Consider the following 19,974-nt stretch of genomic DNA (forward strand, 5'->3'; position numbering starts at 1 on the left):
TTAGGACTGAGGTCAGGGCCTGAACACTGTCCTTAGACTTTCTCAAGGCTAGAGCTCTACCACTTGAGCAACAGCACCATTACAGGCTTTTTCTAGGTATGTGGTACTGAGGAATTGAACCCGGGTCTTTGTGCATGCTAGGCAAGCACTCCACCACAAGGCCAAAACTCCTGGCCTAACTGTAACCTTTCTATACATTACCCTAACAATGAAAAAACAAAAAGATTCATGGGAGAAATGAACAAGAAATGTACTTACTTTTCTACGTATGTAACTCCAACCCCTGGGTACATCACACTGAGAATAAAATTTAGATTTAAAAAAGAAAAAAATACTTCTATTAAAAAATTAGTCAGGAGCTGGGCGCAGTGGCTCACACTTGTAATACTAGCTACTTAGGAGGCTGAGATTTGAGGATCAAGGTTCAAAGCCAGCCCGGGCAAAAAAGGACCTGAAACTCTTATCTCCAATTAACCTCTAGAAAATGGGAAGTGGGGCTTGGCTCAAGGGTAGGGTGGTAGCCTTGAGCTGAAGAGCTCAGGAACAGTGCCCAGGCCAAGTTCAAGCTCCCTGACCCACAAAAAGAAAGAAAAATTAGCCACGCCAGTAGCTCACACCTGGAATCCTAGCTACTCAGGAGACTGAGATCTAAGAATCAAGGTTTAAAGCCAGCCAGGCCAGGCATGGTGGCTCATGTCTGTAATCCTAGCTACTCAGGAGGCTGAGATCTGAGAATCCAGGTTCAAAACCAACCCAGACCCTACAAAGCAGTGAGACTCTTTTGGCCAGTCCCTGGGCTTTCTCAAGGTTAGAGCTCTACCACTTAAGCCTCAGCACCACTTCTGGCTTTTTTCCATGTATGTGGTACTGAGTAATTGAACCTGGATCTTCATACATGCTAGGCAAGCACTCTATAACTGGGCCAAATTTCCAGCCCAGCAGTGAGACACTTATCTCCAATTAATCTCTAGAAAAGGGAAAGTGAGGCTGTGGCTCAAGGGTAGGGCAGTGCCCAGGCCCAGAGTTAAAGCCCCATTATCTCCCCCCCCTTCCCCGCTTCAAAAAAAAAGCAAGCCAGGGCAGACAAATCCTCAAGACTCATCTCCAATTAGCCACAGAAAAGCCAGAACTAGAGGAACTAGTGGTAGTGATCCAACCATCAGTAGAAAAAACTGAGCCAGAACACAATGCCCAGTGTTCAAGCCCTAAGTTAAAAATAAAAAGACAAACTTTTGTATTATTTAGGTCTTTCTACTGTATACACTTGTACAACCAATTTTTTTAAATCAGATTCAAGTAATCCAGCGCCCAAACATCATGCACAGAACCTTGGTAGCCTCAGTGTGCCATAGGTACGTCCCCTAGCTCTGCTCATTAGTGTGTGATATTTGGAGCATCTTAAGGTGTATAAATAGCATGAGGACAGGCAGTAGAAAAAGTGTGAATGCTTGCTGGGGAAGAAGTAAGCTGAAATGTGCAGGAGAGGCCTGAGCATGCATTGGTACAAATCCCAAACCCAAAGCATTGTTGGTGTTTCTTTCTGCCTTCATTTTCTTCCTTTTTTTTTGGGGGGGGGGTTTGCTATACTACTGTGGTTTGAACTCAGGGACTTGTATTTGCTAGGCTAGTGTTCTATTTGGGAGCCACACTTCAACCCCTTTTTAAGCACTGTTAGGTTTTAAGGAGGGTCTCAATTTGTGCCAGAATAATTATCGAGGCCTTGATCTGCCTAGTTTAGGCTTTCTGCTGTGGCTAGAATAACAGGCAAATGCCAGTACATGGAGCTTTGTGTTGAGAAGAGGGTCTTGTGAACTTTTCTGTCTGGTTGGATCTCCAACCACAATCCTTGAATCTGAGTCTTTATATAATCTAGGATTACATGCTTGAGCCACTGGTACCTGATTTCATCAATTTTTTAAAAAACAGGAATCAGCTTCGCTGATTATGTATATTGAGTATGATATATCATATTGATTATGCAGCTATCTGGCATAATTAAGGATGCTTTGCTGTGATACTGTGCTGAGTTTTCTGGAATGCAAGCCTAGAAAAGTTTCCACAATGGTCGTTTCCCAATAAAACAGTTGTAATTGTGCAAGGCATGGTGAACCAATGTAAATTGCTCTCTTAACTATGAATTAGCTAGTGGCAATGTTGAGTGACCTGAAATTGAAGCTGCTCTCAAACTGGCAGGTCTCACATTCTTCTGTAGCCTGGCACCAGTCCTCACAGAGACCTGAAGGGATAGCATAATCTAATTTGAATTTCTGTTTTTTTTTCTTTTTTGCCAGTCTTAGGCTTGAACTCAGGGCCTGAGCACTGTCCTTGGACTTTCTCAAGGCTAGAGCTCTACCATTTGAGCCTCAGCACCACTTCTGGCTTTTTTCTATGTATGTGGTACCAAGGAATCACACCTGGGTCTTCGTGCATGCTAGGCAAGCACTTGAACCACTAGGCCAAACTCCCTGCCCCTGAATTTCTATTTTTTGAGACAGGGTCTCAAGATATAGTTCCAGATGGTCTCAAATACTCTCAATTTTCCTGCCTCAGCCACCCCACGCCACCAATTAAAAAAAATATATATATATATAGTGTATATGTGGGAGGGTGTCATGGGCATGAACTCTGGGCCTGGGTGCTGCCTTTAAGCGCTTCAGTTCCTTGAGCCACAGTCCCACTTCCCAATTTCTAGAGATTAATTGGAGGTAAGAGTATCACGGCTTTGTAGTGCCCATGCTGGCTTTGAACAGAGATCCTCGGATGTCAGCCTCCTGAGTAGCTAGGATTACAGGTGTGAGCCACCATACCAGACTCAATTTAAATATTTTTGACTCAATAATAATCTTTTAAGTTTATAGTGCTGGGTATTGAACCCAAGGTCTTACATATGCAAGGCAAGCATGCTGTACAAGCGAGATACATCCCTAGCCCTTAGTTTAGACAAGTCTCTCTACATACTATATAGTTCCAGCTGACCTTGAACTCAACATATAATCTAGTCTGGCCTTAAACTCTAGATTTTCTTGCCTTCCCTTCTCTACTTACTTACTTTCTTTCTTTCTTTCTTGCCGGTCCCGGGCTTAAGCTCAGGGCATGAGCCCTGTCCTTGAACTTTCTCAAGGCTAGAGCTCTACCTCTTGAGCCTCAGCACCACTTCCGGCTTGTTTTTATGTATGTGGTACTGAGGAATCAAACCCGTGTCTTCGTGCATGCTAGGCAAGCACTCTACCACTAGGCCAAACTCCCGGGCCCATCTTTTTTTTTTTTTTTTGCCAGTCCTGGGCTTGAGCTCAGGGCCTGAGCACTGTCCTTGTACTTTCTCAAGGCTAGAGCTCTACCACTTGAGCCTCAGCACCACTTCTGGCTTTTTTTTTTTTTTTCTATGTATGTGGTATCGAGGAATCAAACCCGGGTCCTCATGCATGCTAGGCAAGCACTTTAACCACTAGGCCAAACTCCCCGCCCCCCTTCTCTACTTTTTGAGTACTGTGAATGCAGGCATAAACCACCATACCTAAAAATGCTAAAAAAAAAATAAAATAAAATAAAGAAGAATCATTATCTCAATTCCAAATTTAAAATACATTAAAAACTCAATGATCATTTTTGGGTGGATGGGAGGTGATATTGAAGTTTGAAGGCCTCTAGCTTGGTAAGGAGGCACCCTACTTTTTGAGTCATGTCCATGACCTAAGACTTCTCTCTTTCTTTCTTTCTTTCTCTCTTTCTTTCTTTCTTTCTTTCTTTCTTTCTTTCTTTCTTTCTTTCTTTCTTTCTTTCTTTTTTGCTAGTTCTGGGGCTTGAACTCAGGGCCTGGGCATTGTCCCTGAGCTTCTTTTGCTCAAGGCTAGCACTCTTCCAATTGAGCTCCAGTGCCACTTTCAGCTTTTTCTGCTTATGTGATACTAAGGAATCCAACCCAGGGCTTCATGCATGTTAGGCAAGCACTCAACCACTAAACTCTGACCCCAGATCTTTTATCTTTACTTTTTGAGTGGGTTCTTGAGTTAGGTACATGCAGGGCAGATTGGACTCAATCCTATTTATACTTGCTGAGATGATAGATACTTGCTAAGATGATAGATATGTACTACTGCACCTTAACTTTTAAAACTGGTTGATAGCAAGACCTTGAGGGCCTAAGTTAAGTCCCAGTACTAGATTGGGGATAGGCTCAGTTGGTAGAGTGCTAGCCAGTGAGTGAAAGCATCACAAATATTGTTCAAGTCCTGGTCTCAGACTAGAAAAAAAAAAAGAGGAAGTTTGAGAGGAAAAAAATCTATGTATGATTTATTCAGACAGAGACAGAAATGCATCTTTCACAGAATTAAGAAAGAAGCTTTGAGAAAATAGAGAAATGTAAGTGGCTACCCTGGGACTTTCTGTGTCTCCTTCCTCCCTTTCCTCTTTCTTCTTCTCTCTCCCTCCTTCTCCCTCCCTTTCTTTCTTTAGTGAATATACAGTCTTGTACTTACTGTGGCAAATATTCTTATCAATAAAATATATCCCAGCCCTAGAATTCCTATGTCTTCAAGCCCTTAGGAGTTCATCAGTTATAGAAGGATTGTAGTATAGTAGGGTCGTTCATTAGTTATAGTAGGCATGAAGAAAAATCTCATTTTTTTAGAAGTGAAAAAGTGAACTTACCAGGGAATTTTAGTAGGATAGGCAAAATCCATTTTCAGTCACTCACCTAAAACAGTTAAAAAGAAGGGCAGAAAAAGAAGATTTATGATGTGAGAGACTATGAGCACTCAGCTCATTTTCAGTCATCTCTGGTAGAGACATGGGCTACAGGTTTAAATACACAAAGAATTAGGGACAGGGGATGAAAGCAATGCATAAACAGTCACAATCACAGTATGTTCACTGGTGGTTCAAGACTGTATGACCTGGGTAGCATCAGAGGTGGTCTGTCAGTCTGGCTCCCTGAGATTGGTCAGGTGGGGCCATGTTACGAGGGCGTTCCTCCAGGGCTGGAAGCGAGGCCTCGTGGAAGAGTGCACTCCTAACATGCACAGAGACCTGGGCTCAATTCCTTGACATCACATACACAGAAAAAAGCCGGAAGTAGTGCTGTCATTCAAGTGATAGAGCACTAGCCACGAGAAAGCTCTAGAACAGTGCACAGACCTCAAGATCAAGCCCCAGGACTGGCAAAAACAAAAAAAAAGTGTTCTTCAGTTTACATTCATCTGTTATAAGCATCACTGACATTTGGCAGGTGGTCTGATCTTCCTGGCTCCCAAGATGGCTATTAAGTGCTGGAGAAAAGAATGACTCAGCATAAAGGACATAAATACAACATGAAGAGGCTAGGAGTTTGGCCTAGTGGTAGAGTGTTTGCCTAGCATGTGCAAAAACCCAGGTTCAATTCCTCAGTACCACATACATAGAAAAAAGCCAGATGTGGTGCTGAGGCTCAAGTGGTAGAGCTCTATCCTTGAGAAAAAACTAGGACAGTGCTCAGGCCCAAGCTCAGGACCGGCAAAAAAAAAAAAAAAAAAATACAATATGGAGGAGGCTGGGAGAACTGCATTTTATCTGGTTTTTAGTTAAATTATAGTTCCAAGTAAGGAGTCAGTGTTTCTCAATAAAAGCAACTACTAAGAATCTATTAAGAAACTATTCAGAATCTGAGGTAGAAGGATTATGAGTTCAAGGCCAGCCTAGGCTACACAGTCAGCTCCTATTTGTGAGTGAATGTACAAATAAAAAATTAGTCTTCAGGCTTCACTAAAGATGACAAATTGTTGGATCAAGCAAAGTCAGATTTGATTTGACTAATTAAGAAAAAAATAGGATACAGAAGGAAATGAGAAATACAAAATTTAAAAATTTTTGTTTGTAGGAAATTATAACATATTACGATGAGACAAATTATGAATACGGAAATGTGAGAAGCTGGATGTGGTGGCTCCTACCTGCAATCTTAGCACTAGCAGGTTTGAGGCAGGAGGGTCTTGAGTTTAAGGCTAGGCTGGGTTATTCAGTAAGATCTTCTAAGTTAAAAAAAATAAATTAGCTGGGCCTGGAACCATTGACTCATGCCTGTAATCCTAGCTACTCAGGAGGCTGAGATCTGAGGATCAAGATTCAAAGCCAGCCCAGGCACAAAAGGACCTGAGACTCTTATGTCCAATTAACCTCTAGAAAATGGGAAGTGGGGCTTGGCTCAAGGGTAGGGTGGTAGCCTTGAGCTGAAGAGCTCAGGAACAGCATCCAGGCCAAGTTCAAACCCCATGACCAACCAAGAAAAAAAAAAAGTTGAGGCTAGGAGTTTTGCCTACCATGCATGAAGACTGATGTTTGATTTCTTGGTACCACATACATAGAAAAGCTGGAAGAGGTGCTGTGGTTCAAATGGTAGAGCGCTAGCTATGAGAAAAGCCTAAGAACATTGCTCAGGCCCTGAGTTCAATGTCCAGGGCCGGCAAAAACAAAATAAAACAAAACTGAGAAATAGTGAAAAAGTAATAACATTTAATGGGTTGGGCTTTTTCCCCCTCTTATTTTTACTATTACAAATTAATTGCTGACAAAAGTTCCACTGTAATTTCCCATAAGTACATATTATGTAATTGGGTAAAAAAATTTATCAATTACAATCTTTTCTCTTCCTCCTTTTAAAACAAATTTTAACAAGTATGTAGTTGTTGTTTTTTTTTTCCCTTGTAGAACTGGGATTTAGACTGGTGGCCTTGCCTAATTGTGCCTCTCACTTTGAAGAAAAGAGTACTACCATTTGAGCCACAAACCCACTAACAATGATTCTATTTTCACACACACAATATTCTTTCTATATTCATCTTCTCCTGGCTCTTGTCCCCAAACAGCCCTGTCACCCATAACTCTACTTGCCTTCACACTCTTTTTTTTTTTTTTAGAAGTCTAGATACACCATACTGAATAACAATTTGGAGTTTTTTCTCCCCCCCCCCCCAGAGTGGAGAACTGAACTCAGGGTTTTGTACATGCCAGGCAAGTGTTCTTCCACTGAGCTAAATCCCTAACCCCAATTTGAAGGTCTTTGTTTATGGCAGTACTAGGAGTTGAGCTAATAGCTACTTTTCTTTCTTTCTTTCTTTCTTTCTTTCTTTCTCTCTTTCTTTCTTTCTTTCTTTCTTTCTTTCTTTCTTTCTTTCTTTCTTCTCTCTCTCTCTCTCTCTCTCTCCCCCCTCTCTGTCTCTGTCTCTGTCCCTCCCTCCCTCCCTCTCTCTCTCTTTCTCTTTCTTTCTTTCTCTTTCTTTCCTTTCTTTCTCCTTCCTTTCTTTCTTTCTTTCTTTCTTTCTTTCTTTCTTTCTTTCTTTCTTTCTTTCTTTCTTGTGGGACTTGAACTCTGGGCCTGGGCAGTGTTTCTGAGCTCTAACAGTACCACTTTCCTACTTTCTGCTCTTCTCTCATGCCAGGTGCTCTACCACTTGAGCAATGTTTACAAGTTTGGCAATTTTGCTGATTAATTGGAGATAGGGTCTTACAGACATTTCTGTTTGGGTTGGCTTTGAACTAACTTGGATCCTCCAGATCTCAGCTAAGTAGCTGAAGTATCCATCCATCCATCCATCCATCCATCCATCCATCCATCCATCCATCCATCTATCTGCCTACCTATCTGATGTGAAATCTGGGGATCAAGGTTCAAAACCAGCCAGAGCACGAAAGTTCATGAGACTCTTATCTCCAATTAACCACTAGAACACCGGAAGTGGTGCTGCAGCTCCAGGGGTATGGTGGTAACCTTGAGCTGAAGAGCTCAGGGAGAGCACCCAGGCCCAGGGTCCAAATCCCATGACCGATTTAAAAAAAAAAAAAAAGTTCTTTTGTAGCACAGGAGGCTGAGATCTGAGGAGGGGGTTTGCGGTCCACCTGGGCAGAACACTCTGTGAGGCTCATAATCGCCAACGAGCAACCAGAAAATTGTCAGTGGCACTGTGGGTCTGAGTGGGAGATCGCAAGCCTCGAGCGCAAAACGCTCAAGGACAGCGACTGCAGGGCTGAGTTCAAGCCTCAGGTTCTGACAAAAATAAATAAATAAAGTTCTTTTCTTCTCAACAGAATGCAATAATTTAAACTACAACAAATGTGCTCCTATGGAATTTCAAAATAAAACCAGTATGGGTGTCGTGAAATGGGGGTGGTTTTTCCCTAATTTCGTTATCCAGCATGAAATATGATAAATGTCAGGCGTTAAATTTGTAACTTAGAAATAGAGAACATTTGGGCAGAAATAGTATAGTGTTCCCAAAGGCAATTAAGAAAACAATAATTAAAAAAAAAACAGCAAGCCGGGTGTGGTGGCTCCCGCCTGTAATCCCAGCTACTCAAGGAGGCTGAGATCTGAGGATCAAAGTTCAAAACCCGGGCACAAAAGGACCTGAGACTCATTTCCAATTAACCTCTAGAAAAAATGGGAAGGGGGCTTGGCTCAAGGGCAGAGTGGTAGCCTTGAGCTGAAGAGCCCAGGGACGGCGCTCAGGCCGAGTTCAAGCCCCAAGACCCACCAAAAAAACTAAAAACGAAAAACAAAAAACAATAAAAAAAAAAACAAACAAAAAAAAACCCCAAAGCAATATTTAAGAAAAAAAAAAAGTAAAGGTAAGCCGGGCACGGAGGGTCACACCTGTAATTCTAGCTACTCTGAGGATCAAGGTTCAAAGTCAGCCTGGGCACAAAAGGACCCGAGACTCATTTCCAATTACCCTCTAGAAAAGGGAAGTGGAGCTTGGCTCAAGGGTAGGGCGGTCACCTTGAGCTGAAGAGCTCAGGGGCGGCTCCCAGGCTGAGTTCAAGCCCCAAGACTCACACACACACAGACAAAGTAGAAGATCTCTTCTAACCTCCCACCTCTCACCTCAAGAATTGATCAAATTCTGCTTATTTGCTCCCGCTGGCGAGCCCATTCAAATTTCTCCCAGCAAATCACAGTGGCCTATAATCAATTCCTTCTCCGCTCATTGGTCCACCGGAAATTTCAGCTCCACCCCCTACGCCCGCCTCCCATCAGGGAGCCAATAGGAAAGGCTTACAGTTCGCAACTAAATGTCATCAAGTACGGTACTTGCAATTGGCTAGGGTAGTTGTCTATCGAGTAGTAGGCGGGACCGTACCAAGCTGGCCTATATAAGGCGAGGACAAAGGCGGCGCGCCGCTTGTGTCATCCGCCATTTTGTGTGAGACAAGGTGGCCTCCACGTTCCCAGCGCGTCTTCTCCGCTTCTGCCTCGACCGCCCCTTGACCACAGACATGTCTCGGGATCGGTTCCGGAGTCGCGGCGGTGGCGGTGGCGGCTTCCATCGGCGCGGAGGCGGCGGTGGCCGTGGAGGCCTTCACGACTTCCGCTCCCCGCCGCCAGGCATGGGCCTTAACAAGAACCGCGGCCCTATGGGCCCGGGCCCAGGAGGCCCCAAACCTCCGATCCCGCCGCCTCCTCCGCACCAGCAGCAACAGCAGCCGCCACCCCAGCAGCAGCCGCCGCCGCAGCAGCCACCGCCGCACCAGCAGCCGCCACCGCACCAGCCGCCTCATCAGCAGCCGCCGCCACCACCACCGGACGCCTCTAAACCGGTCGGTCCTCAGGGGCCCGGCCCCGCGCCGGGTGTAGGCAGCGCTCCGCCGGCCGCAGGCTCGGCCCCGCCGGCCACCCCTCCTACCAGCGGCGCCCCGCCAGGGCCCGGCCCCACCCCGACCCCGCCGCCCGCGGTCACCTCGGCCCCCCCCGGGGCGCCTCCGCCGGCGACGCCGACCAGCGGGGTCCCAACTACTCCTCCTCAGGCCGGGGGCCCGCCCCCTCCTCCCGCAGGAGGTCCGGGTCCAGTGCCTAAGCAGGGGCCCGGGCCTGGCGGCCCCAAAGGCGGCAAAATGCCTGGGGGGCCCAAGCCCGGAGGCGGACCGGGCCTGAGCACGCCCGGCGGGCACCCTAAACCTCCGCACCGAGGCGGCGGGGAGCCCCGTGGCGGCCGCCAGCACCACCCGCCCTACCACCAGCAGCACCACCAGGGGCCCCCTCCCGGCGGGCCCGGAGGCCGCAGCGAGGAGAAGATCTCCGACTCGGAGGTGAGTGGCTCCTAGACGCGGTCGTCCGTTCCCCTAAGATGGCGGCGCCCCCTTCCCCCGGGCGCCGCGCGGGCTTCCATTTTGTCGGCGGCCGGAAGGCGGCTGCGCGTGCTCGCGGGGGTGGGGCAGGTGCGGGTGGCGGGGGCCTCCAGGCGGCCCGGGATTGGCTTTGGGGCCAGCGGCTGGCGGGACGGAGGCCCCGAGGCTCAGGAAGGCCTTGGAAACGGAGCTGGGGCTGGTTGGAGAGATGAATGATGTACGGTGGGAGAGCGAGCATTTCGGCTTCCTTTTCTGACTGCTACTGGTGCCTGGGAAGAATTTGATTGTGCAAGCAGTTGATCATTGCTGTTAATAAACTGTGCCGTGCGATCATCTGTGTGTATTGTTTAGAGCGTCTTTGTACAATTGGGCTTCCTTTTTAATGATCGGCCTAGTGATGGAAATCTCTCAAGTTCAGTAGACCTAGTTTTGACTTGAAATGGAACAGAAAAATAGTAGAGGATACATACCTCTAGTTCTCGAAAGGCAAATGAGTTGTGTTTTGTGAGGGTTTTTTTGTGCTCGTCGTTGGTGTCTGAAAATTTCCTTCCTCCCTTTAGGGATTCAAAGCCAACTTGTCTCTCTTGAGGAGACCTGGAGAGAAAACATACACACAGCGCTGTCGATTGTTTGTTGGGAATCTACCTGCTGATATTACAGAAGATGAGTTCAAAAGACTGTTTGCTAAATATGGAGAACCAGGAGAAGTTTTTATCAATAAAGGCAAAGGATTCGGGTTTATTAAACTTGTGAGTGTAGTTGATTGCTTCTTTTACACAACTAAAAAGGGAGGGTCTGGTTTTGTATTCTGCAATGGCATGACTTTAAAGCAGGAAGGATAAAATAGTCTTTTAACCTTTTTTTCCAGTCAGTCATGGGGCTTGAACTTAGGGCCTGAGTGCTGTCCTTGGGCTTTCTCAATGCTAGAGCTCTACCGTTCGAGCCACAGCACCATTTCTGGCTTTTTCTATGTATATGGTATTGAGGAATCAAACTCAGGGCTTTGTGCATGCCAGGCAAGCACTCAGTGGAGTGCTTTAACCTTTTAATTCTTACATTTGTAAATAACCCAATAGGAGGGCAGGGGTAAGAATTTTATACTCAGTATGTGTGTGAATGGGGAAAATATTATACTTGGTAGAGGGGAGTAGGTGGTAGCTTATGACATTGAGAGTATTAGGCAGTTTTGGAGTTAATTGAGTGTCTGATATTTACAGGAATCTAGAGCCTTGGCTGAAATCGCTAAAGCTGAACTTGATGATACTCCCATGAGAGGTAGACAGCTTCGGGTTCGCTTTGCTACTCATGCTGCTGCCCTTTCTGTTCGCAATCTTTCACCTTACGTTTCCAATGAACTGTTGGAAGAAGCCTTTAGCCAATTTGGTCCTATTGAAAGGGCTGTTGTAATTGTGGATGATCGTGGAAGATCTACAGGGAAAGGCATTGTTGAATTTGCTTCTAAGCCAGCAGCAAGAAAAGCATTTGAAAGATGCAGTGAAGGTGTTTTCCTACTGACAACGTAAGTTGTCGTTGGTTGATTCTATAATTTTTTTATTAATTGTGCAGTAAAACTAGAACAAAGTTAAGGTGGATCCATTTTTGTTACTAGAACTCCTCGTCCAGTCATTGTGGAACCACTTGAACAACTAGATGATGAAGATGGTCTTCCTGAAAAACTTGCACAGAAGAATCCCATGTATCAAAAGTAAGATTGATTAGACTTCCTGGTAATTACTGTAGTAATTTCCAATTTTGCTTAAGTGATAGAAATTCTTGATGTGAATAGTCTTTAAAATTTATTTTTGTACATGCTTAGTAAAAAAAAACCTCAAGCTTGCCTGGTGCTTCTGCTTATAACTCTAGCTACTTAGGCTAAGATCTGAGGATCACTGAAGCCAGTCTAGACAGGAAAGCCTAGGAGACTCTATCTCCAGTTAACCACCAGAAAAGCTAGAAGTGGGCGCTGGGAGTTTGTCCTAGTGGTAAGAATGCTTGCCTAGCATGCACAAAGACCCAGGTTCAATTCCTCGGTACCACATATATAGGGAAAAAAAGCTGGAAATGGTGCTATGGCTCCAGTGGTACAGTTATAGCCTTGAGAAAGCCTCAAGGACAGTGCTCAGGCCTTGAATTCATGGCCCAGGACTGGGGAGGTGGGGAGGACTAGAAATGAGCTGAGTGCTGGTGGTTCACAGGCCTGCAGTCATAGCAACTCAAGAGGCCGAGATCTAAGAATCAGGGTTCAAAGCCAGCCTGTGTTGGGAAGTCTTATGAGACTCTTACCTCCATAAATTACTCAGAGAAAGCTGGAAGTGGCTCTGTACTTCAAATGGTAGAGTGCTAGCCTTGAGCAAAAGAGCTCAGGCCTTGAGTTCTTGCCCCTTGACCAACAATGACCAAAAAAGATGGTAGTGAAGCCATGGCTCAAGTGGGCCTGGGCTCTGTCCTTGAGCTCTCTAGCTCAAGGCTACTGCCTTACCATTGAGCTAAGTCTCACTTGCCTTATCCGGAGTTTAATTGGAGGTGAGTCTCAGATTTTTTTGTGTCCTGGCTGGCTTTGAACCTTGATCCTCAGATCTCAGCCTCCTGAGTAGCTAGGATTACAATTATGGACCATTGTGCCAGGCTTTATTCCTTTTTTTTTTTTTTTTTTTTGGTTGGTCATGGGGCTTGAACTCTGGGCCTGGCTGCTGTCCCTGAGCTCTTGAGCTCTTGAGCTCAAGGCTACCGCCCTGCCCAAGAAGTGAATAACTCCTTATTGAGTTGGTGTGGCCTAAGTTATTTATACCTTTTTTGTGTGTTAATAAGTAGGAAGGACAATAAGCAAGGATATAAGACATGTAAATTGTGGAAAGATGGGGTTGAAGAATTATAAGAACTTTTTTTTGGGGGGGGGCATTCCTGGACTTGATCTCAGGGCCTAAGCACTGTCCTTGGGCTTTCTCAAGACTACAGCTCTACCACTTGAGCCTCAGCACCACTTCTAGCTTTTTTTCTATGTATATGCTACCGAGGAATCAAACCCCAGTTTTTGTGCATGCTAGGCAAGCGCTGTATCACTAGGCCAAACTCCGGCCCGAGTTACAAGAACAATAATGTGTTGTTTTGCAGAGGTAATTACCTGAAACTCAAATCAAGGGGTGTGATTTGTTGATATATCATTCTTGAAGTATTGCATTTACTATGGAGAGCCAAGGTGTTTTTTTACCTTTTGTGCTCCTTGTATGAACAAGTCATGGTCAGGAATTCTGGCATAATAGAACACATCTGTAATGCCAAAGTTTAGAGTCTTAAGGCAGGAGGACAGCAAGTTCAAGGCTTGTGTGAGCCCACAAAATGAGACGTTAGGCTACCAGGAAAATGGTTAGGATTTTGTTTCCTCCCTTTCTCCACGTGGAATCAGGCAGCATTGCATCTTCATATTGGTTTATATATAAGTTTTGTGTGTTGACAGGGAGCGAGAAACACCTCCTCGTTTTGCTCAGCATGGCACATTTGAATATGAGTATTCTCAGCGATGGAAGTCTTTGGATGAAATGGAGAAACAACAAAGGGAACAAGTTGAAAAAAATATGAAGGATGCAAAAGATAAGTTGGAAAGTGAAATGGAAGATGCTTATCATGAACACCAGGCAAATCTTTTGCGCCAGGGTAAAAGAAACTAGATTTTACTATTATATGATCTGTTGTTTTTGAACTCATCAGAACCTCTTAAATAAAATTCCAAAATGATTTCCAGATTTGATGAGACGCCAGGAAGAGTTAAGACGTATGGAAGAACTTCACAATCAAGAAATGCAGAAACGTAAAGAAATGCAATTAAGGTAAAAAACAAACAAACCACTGTGCTAGTATAAGTGTAATGTAGGAAATAAAATGCACTGAAGGAACCGTAGGTGGTAGAATATTGGCCTTGAGATCCAGTACTGGTATTAAAAAAAAGATAAACTTGTAATTTTCAGTAGTAGAGCTTAATTTATTTGCCAGATGCAAGTTAGCACTGCTTCTAGACTTTTGTCAAGGTAGGGAAAGTCTTAGATTTCCTAAGATTCTTTTTTTCAAGACAAATTTAAAACATGTGAATGAAAGTTTGATTTATAACCTGATAAATACTCCTAGGCAAGAGGAGGAACGGCGTAGAAGGGAAGAAGAGATGATGATTCGCCAACGGGAGATGGAAGAACAAATGAGACGCCAAAGAGAGGAAAGTTATAGCCGGATGGGCTACATGGATCCAGTAAGTTAGGTTTTATTGCAATCTAACTGGAGTTATCTACAGAACTTGTAGGTATCTAGAGTAAAATTTTACTCAGTTAAATGTAAAATCTTGCTGGATGAACACTAGGCAGCGGGGGTCTCCTGCAATTAGCTACTTGAGAGGCTAAAGTTTACAGAATTGAGTAAGAGTTAAGGCCAACTTCAAAGCCAAGACATGGCTCAAGGGGTTGATACCAACTGAGCAAGCAAACCTGGCACAGTAATTACTCTCTCCATGTGTTGTTTTTGATTGCCATAGGTTTTAGTCTCCTGTATAAGTTGAGATTTGACTGAGTCAGACGTTTAATAAGTTTATTTTTTGCCAATTCTGGGGCTTGAAATCAGGACTTCGGTGCTATTTTTCTGAGCATTTGTGCTCAAGGCTTTTGAGCCACAGCTTTACTTCTAGCTTCTTTTGTGTAGCATCTATTGGAAATAAGTGTCCTACTTACTAGATCAGCTTCCAACCATGATCCTCAGGTCTCAGTCTCCTGAGGAACTAGGACTACAGATAAGAGATACTAGTGCTCAGATTAATTAGATTAAGTTTTAAGCCTTACAGAGATTTTCTTAGGTCTTAAAATAATGTGGGTAGTGCAAAGTAATGAAAGAAATGTTTTCTTTCAGAGAGAAAGAGACATGAGAATGGGTGGTGGAGGAGCAATGAACATGGGAGGTGAGTATGAAAGTTAAATTACTAGTATCATCAGAGAGAACAGTATTCTATTGGCATTCTGACCACCATGTTTGTTTTCTAGATCCCTATGGTTCAGGAGGCCAGAAATTTCCACCTCTAGGTGGTGGTGGTGGCATAGGTTATGAAGCTAACCCTGGCGTTCCACCAGCAACCATGAGTGGTTCCATGATGGGAAGCGACATGGTAATGTATCCTGTGGGACATTAGTCAAAAGGAAATTCTCAATTTCATGACTCACACGTCTTATTTTTTGTTTGTTTGTTTTTTCTTTTTTTTAAGTAGGTGACTGGACCTCTTGGTTCCCCCTATCATGTAAACATAATACTGAGGTATACTTTGGCAATGTAGAATTGTGTGGTAACCTAAACAGACCTGGTTACCAGTGAGGAGTCAATGCTGTTAGTATGTGGAATTACCTTGGGCAATAAGTAGATTAAGGTGGGTTTTTTTTTTCCCCCATTTTATTGCTTGTGCACTATTGAATCTCCAGTGCATGGCAAATCCAAATTCTAGGTGCTAGATATTGTATATGAGTTTCCTACACTCAAATGAGAGTAATGAAATGGCAAACTTTTTCTTTTTTTTTTTTAAAGCTGGCATTTGCCATAGTAGGAATCAGACTTGTAGCTTTAGGCATGTTTTAGTGCTATATAGGACTTTGACCTATATTTGGTGTGGTTTCTATCCAACAAAAAGGGAACTGGTTAGTGTTTTGACTCCGTCGTTTTCCACCTGTTGGGCCTGTCTGTAGGTACACTTTCTAAAATAAATGGACATCTGTATTATGAAACAGTGTAGCAAAAGACAATAATTTAAAAGCATACTAATTGTGTGCATTTGATCTGAACTTCCTTGATGTGTTATAGTGGTACAGATAGTCTGTCAGGTGCTTTAAGAACAATTGAGTGAATTTTGTTATGAGTGGCTGTATTAGAGTTTTAAAAATTTTCAGGACTGAATTTTGGTGGGTTAAGAGTGCATTTTTACAGCTGAATTGAATATTAGTTCAACTACAGGCTTTGGGTTAAAGGAGCACCAATAGAAACAGGGTTTACTATGAGACTATATAAAAATGACTTAAATAAAGCCTTACGAGTATTAAAAGTTTGAAGTGAAAAATAGCTGGTTGGGTTAAATGTACTCTTGATTAGCCTTCATCAAATTAAAATTTTAATGTGGGCAACATGGTTTAGGTGCTTCCTGCAAATTAGAGATTGTTAGGTATATATCCGTTTTCTAAACTAGTTTAACATGATGTTCCTACACAGTTAGGTTCTGTATCTGTCTATACAGGTTTATAGTCTTAACAGCTCTTAGCTGTTAAAATAACAATCCCCAAACCCTCACATTTTCTGGTTTTACCTCTTTGAGATGTAAAGAATAATAAGACTGAAAGATTGAAATTTAGTCTCCCTGTAATTCTAGAGTATTTTGTTTAAAAAAATGCTGAGTGTATAGGAACAGTTAAATCTTGATGCCATTTTTGATTTTTCTTTGGAATCATACTCAGGTAGCTGGACTATTTAAAATGGAGTTTGAAATGATAGTGTAGATTGCTGTGCTTGCATATCTGCAGAGATCTGTTTAGGTAGATGTATTTCTAGTTTACCTGTAGAAATACCTGAAACTAGCTGGAATAACGAAGTGCACAGCTTGTTTGCAGTCACTTTAGCTTGGTATTAGGCTGTTTGGGGGAGATAACCTAAAAACATAGAATCATAACGAACTGTTAGTGTACTTTCCAAAAAGTTCTAAGGAAAAAGTTGGACTGTTACAGATGGGCTGTATATTCAGTCAGTTTGCAACAATGCAGGAATAGTACTGTGAACACAAATTGTCTCTGGCTTTATAGTGATGGCTCTGAAGTTGTGATATACTTGTTGAGATACTTTGGCAATAATAAGTTTTTTGATCAAAGTTACTGTGCCGAAATCCAGATTTTTATGCCTTTTCTTTTTTTGTAGTCAATAGCATTTTATTAAAAAGATTGAACCTTTTAAGATTTCTGCAACTTTGCAGATTTGTCTTAAGTTCTTGAAAAAAGCACAAGGTTTCTTAAGCAGCACATGCCACTAACTGGTGAGTAGGTCTTTTGTCACTTCAGTGAATTGACTGGTCTGGTTGGGCTTCTTAGGCTTACCTGGAGATTAAATTTTTTGGTTGAGACCTTGAAAGTGAGTTTGCAGGTGATTCAGTGGATTAATCTGATGTGAAATTTCTTAGAACTCATTTTGGAATGGATTTTCACATCTGCACTAATTCTTAAATTTTTTAGCACTACAGGGAAGATCTGTTCTTTGAAACAGGTGTATGAGAATGGCTCAAGTGGGAACATACCACAAGGCATGTATTATCTTAAACTAATTTTCAAATTACCCTTTTTTCCTTTCTATGTTCCCGGTACCTGTGGATCGACTCATTGGTGATTGTATCGACGAACGTTGACTACGGAACCTTCTAAAATATTTACTTAACACACATGGACATCAACTACATATAATGAACTGTTCATTACTGTTCCAATAGCGTACTGAGCGCTTTGGGCAGGGAGGTGCGGGGCCTGTGGGTGGACAGGGTCCTAGAGGAATGGGGCCTGGAACTCCAGCAGGATATGGTAGAGGGAGAGAAGAGTATGAAGGTCCAAACAAAAAGCCCCGATTTTAGATGTGATATCTAGGCTTTCATTCCAGTTTGTTTTTGTCTTTTCTTGTTTAGATACCACTTTTAAATTCTTGCATTTTAGTAAGAAAGCTACCTTTTTATGGATGTTAGCAGTTTATTGACCTGATATTTGTAAATGGTCTGTTTGGGCAGGTAAAATTATGTAATGCAGTGTTCAAAACAGGAGAAAAATTTTTTCCTTTTATTTCTTTTTTTAAAATGTATAATGTTCCTCAAGTTAATGGCAGTGTACCTTGTGCCACTGAATTTCCAAAGTGTACCAATTTTTTTTTACTGTGCTTCAAATAAATAGAAAACATAGTTAATACTGATCTTCAACTTTGCCATTCATGCTTCTATGCACATTAGGCTAGGTATTCCACTTTGAAAGCATGAGAGTGTCTAGGCCTTTGAATGGCATATGCCGTTTCTGGGAAATGTATCTGGAAGCTTAAGCATTGCTTTCTACAAAGAACTGCCCTCTTATTTTAAAAAGAAATGCATCTCAAAATAGCTCACTATTTGTTTGGCATTATAGGAAGCAAGCTGGTGCTAAGTAATTTTTTAATGGTTATGTAAGCAAAGCTGAACTGTAAATCTTCATTCAGGAATATGTGTATGGAATGGGTATAAGCTTATTGGTAGGGGGAGAAAGTGGGTTTGGTTAAATGGATCTTTGATGGCCCTGTGATCTACCCTTTCTTTGAAAGTTTTTGAAAAGTAGAAATACCATTTTGTTGCATTTCCCCTATTCTTGTTTTTAAAAGAAGGAATTCCCAAGCCCTACAAAATGGCTTGTACTGAACTTTTGCATTTGAATTAAAGATTGTTAAACATGGAAGTCTTTTCATGTATTCAAGTGATTTATAAAAGATGGTGGAAAAATTCAACTTGAAAGTAAGATTTAGATACTTACAAAGTAGGTTTAGCTCTTCACATTTGTACTCTTATATTTCCTCATGCTACTTTTGTTGGGCAAAATCTGCAGAATTATGAAAGCGATTGATTCTTAATTCTTAAGAGGCAGTATCTTAATAGATTTGCAGGCAATCATCTTTAAAACTTTTTTGTTCCCTAGTTTTAAATCATTTCTTTTTTGATGTAGTACTGAATCTGGAGAGACTTGCTACTAATGGCACGTAATACAAATACCCCTTCTTCCCACCATAAAGCTTTGGATTCTTTCGATGGTGTTGTCAGCTAATTGCCAACTTCATTGAATATCCTTGCATTAGAACAAAGACTTTTTGACTCAACATTAGATTGCTTACTGTTGGTCTGTTAGTGCAATGGGAGCTTGATTTCCTTCCCAGATAGAGAAACAATTTGCCTCAGTAGGCAAAGTAACTGAATGGTTTGGCTTTGTTTTTAGTTACGTTTCCATTCAAGTCTGTACATTATAGAATGTTGACTGTGAAATGACTTCATCGTTTTCACCTGTTTGTGGTGCTAATTGGCCAAAGAAAAATTCTAAAATCTTTGCTAACATGTTGCAGTTTAGTATTGTGCCTGACTACAAAAGGAAATAATTGAGTACTTTCTGAATAGGAATAAGATAATTAAGTAAAACACCTAGTGGATTATAAAGCATGTAACCAAATTCTGGTTGTATGACTGACAGGTCCATGGTGTGCTAAGTAAGGGAGAGACTCTCCTTATCAGATACACTCATTTCTACTCACCAACACATAGAAATCAGTTTTACCCTAAATATTTCAGTAAGAAAAGTTTGGCCCCAACTGGTGATGTGAGATTTTTCTGTATGGAAACAAGAGTCATGATCTGAAAGGAGTCCATTACAATTTGGTTGAATTGTATGATCGGGACTCTAAAGACAAGATCATGGGTGTTCATGGGACACCCACAGGGTTGAACTTGAAATGTATGTGGGTGGGGGCTGGAAGGGAGATGGGAAAATCTGCCTATAAAATTAATGTTTCAGTTTATTTTTCAGATTACATGCCTTTCTTTATAAGGGATGCTGGCACAAACCCCTAAAATAAGCTCTTTTGGTAGTACTATACCTTTGAAGAGTGGTGAAGGAAGCTAATGGATAATCTGCTGAAAAGTTGTGGCTTTTGATAGCCTCACTGTGGGCTGTAGAAATGCTAAACATTGTTTAGCAAATAATGCTTAGTATCAACACATTTAACTTCATCACTGAAACAGTGTACCAAGGGCTGTAAGCTATTCAGATAGACTTTGAACAAGTCTTGGATATATGATAGTTTTGTATATGATAGTATTGTAATATGAATTTAAACCAT

The 19,974-nt window shown here is 42.4% G+C and overlaps 1 protein-coding gene across 1 annotated transcript; it reads left to right on the forward strand.

Annotated features, from left to right (window-relative positions):
* Positions 1-9,143: 9,143 nt before the first annotated feature.
* Sfpq (splicing factor proline and glutamine rich) lies at positions 9,144-18,548 on the forward strand. Its single transcript, XM_090335259.1, has 10 exons — positions 9,144-10,053; positions 10,653-10,841; positions 11,310-11,611; positions 11,702-11,797; positions 13,547-13,743; positions 13,832-13,916; positions 14,212-14,329; positions 14,977-15,025; positions 15,108-15,229; positions 17,573-18,548. Exons 1-10 carry the CDS (start codon positions 9,244-9,246, stop codon positions 17,708-17,710), a joined length of 2,106 nt encoding a protein of 701 aa, XP_090191385.1. The 5' UTR covers positions 9,144-9,243; the 3' UTR covers positions 17,711-18,548.
* Positions 18,549-19,974: the final 1,426 nt, after the last annotated feature.

The sequence above is a fragment of the Megascapheus bottae genome, chromosome 6 (assembly GCF_031878675.1).
Source record: "Megascapheus bottae isolate mThoBot1 chromosome 6, mThoBot2.hap1, whole genome shotgun sequence".
In the NCBI taxonomy this organism is placed as follows: Eukaryota; Metazoa; Chordata; class Mammalia; order Rodentia; family Geomyidae; genus Megascapheus; species Megascapheus bottae.

What these genes read in the sequence shown, in the direction of transcription:
- Sfpq (XM_090335259.1), top strand. Translation starts at nt 9,244, where the DNA reads ATGTCTCGGGATCGGTTCCGGAGTCGCGGCGGTGGCGGTGGCGGCTTC. An exon ending in AGAAGATCTCCGACTCGGAG is followed by an intron (nt 10,054 to 10,652) that starts GTGAGTGGCTCC and finishes TCCTCCCTTTAG; the next exon opens with GGATTCAAAGCCAACTTGTC. An exon ending in AAGAATCCCATGTATCAAAA is followed by an intron (nt 11,798 to 13,546) that starts GTAAGATTGATT and finishes GTGTGTTGACAG; the next exon opens with GGAGCGAGAAACACCTCCTC.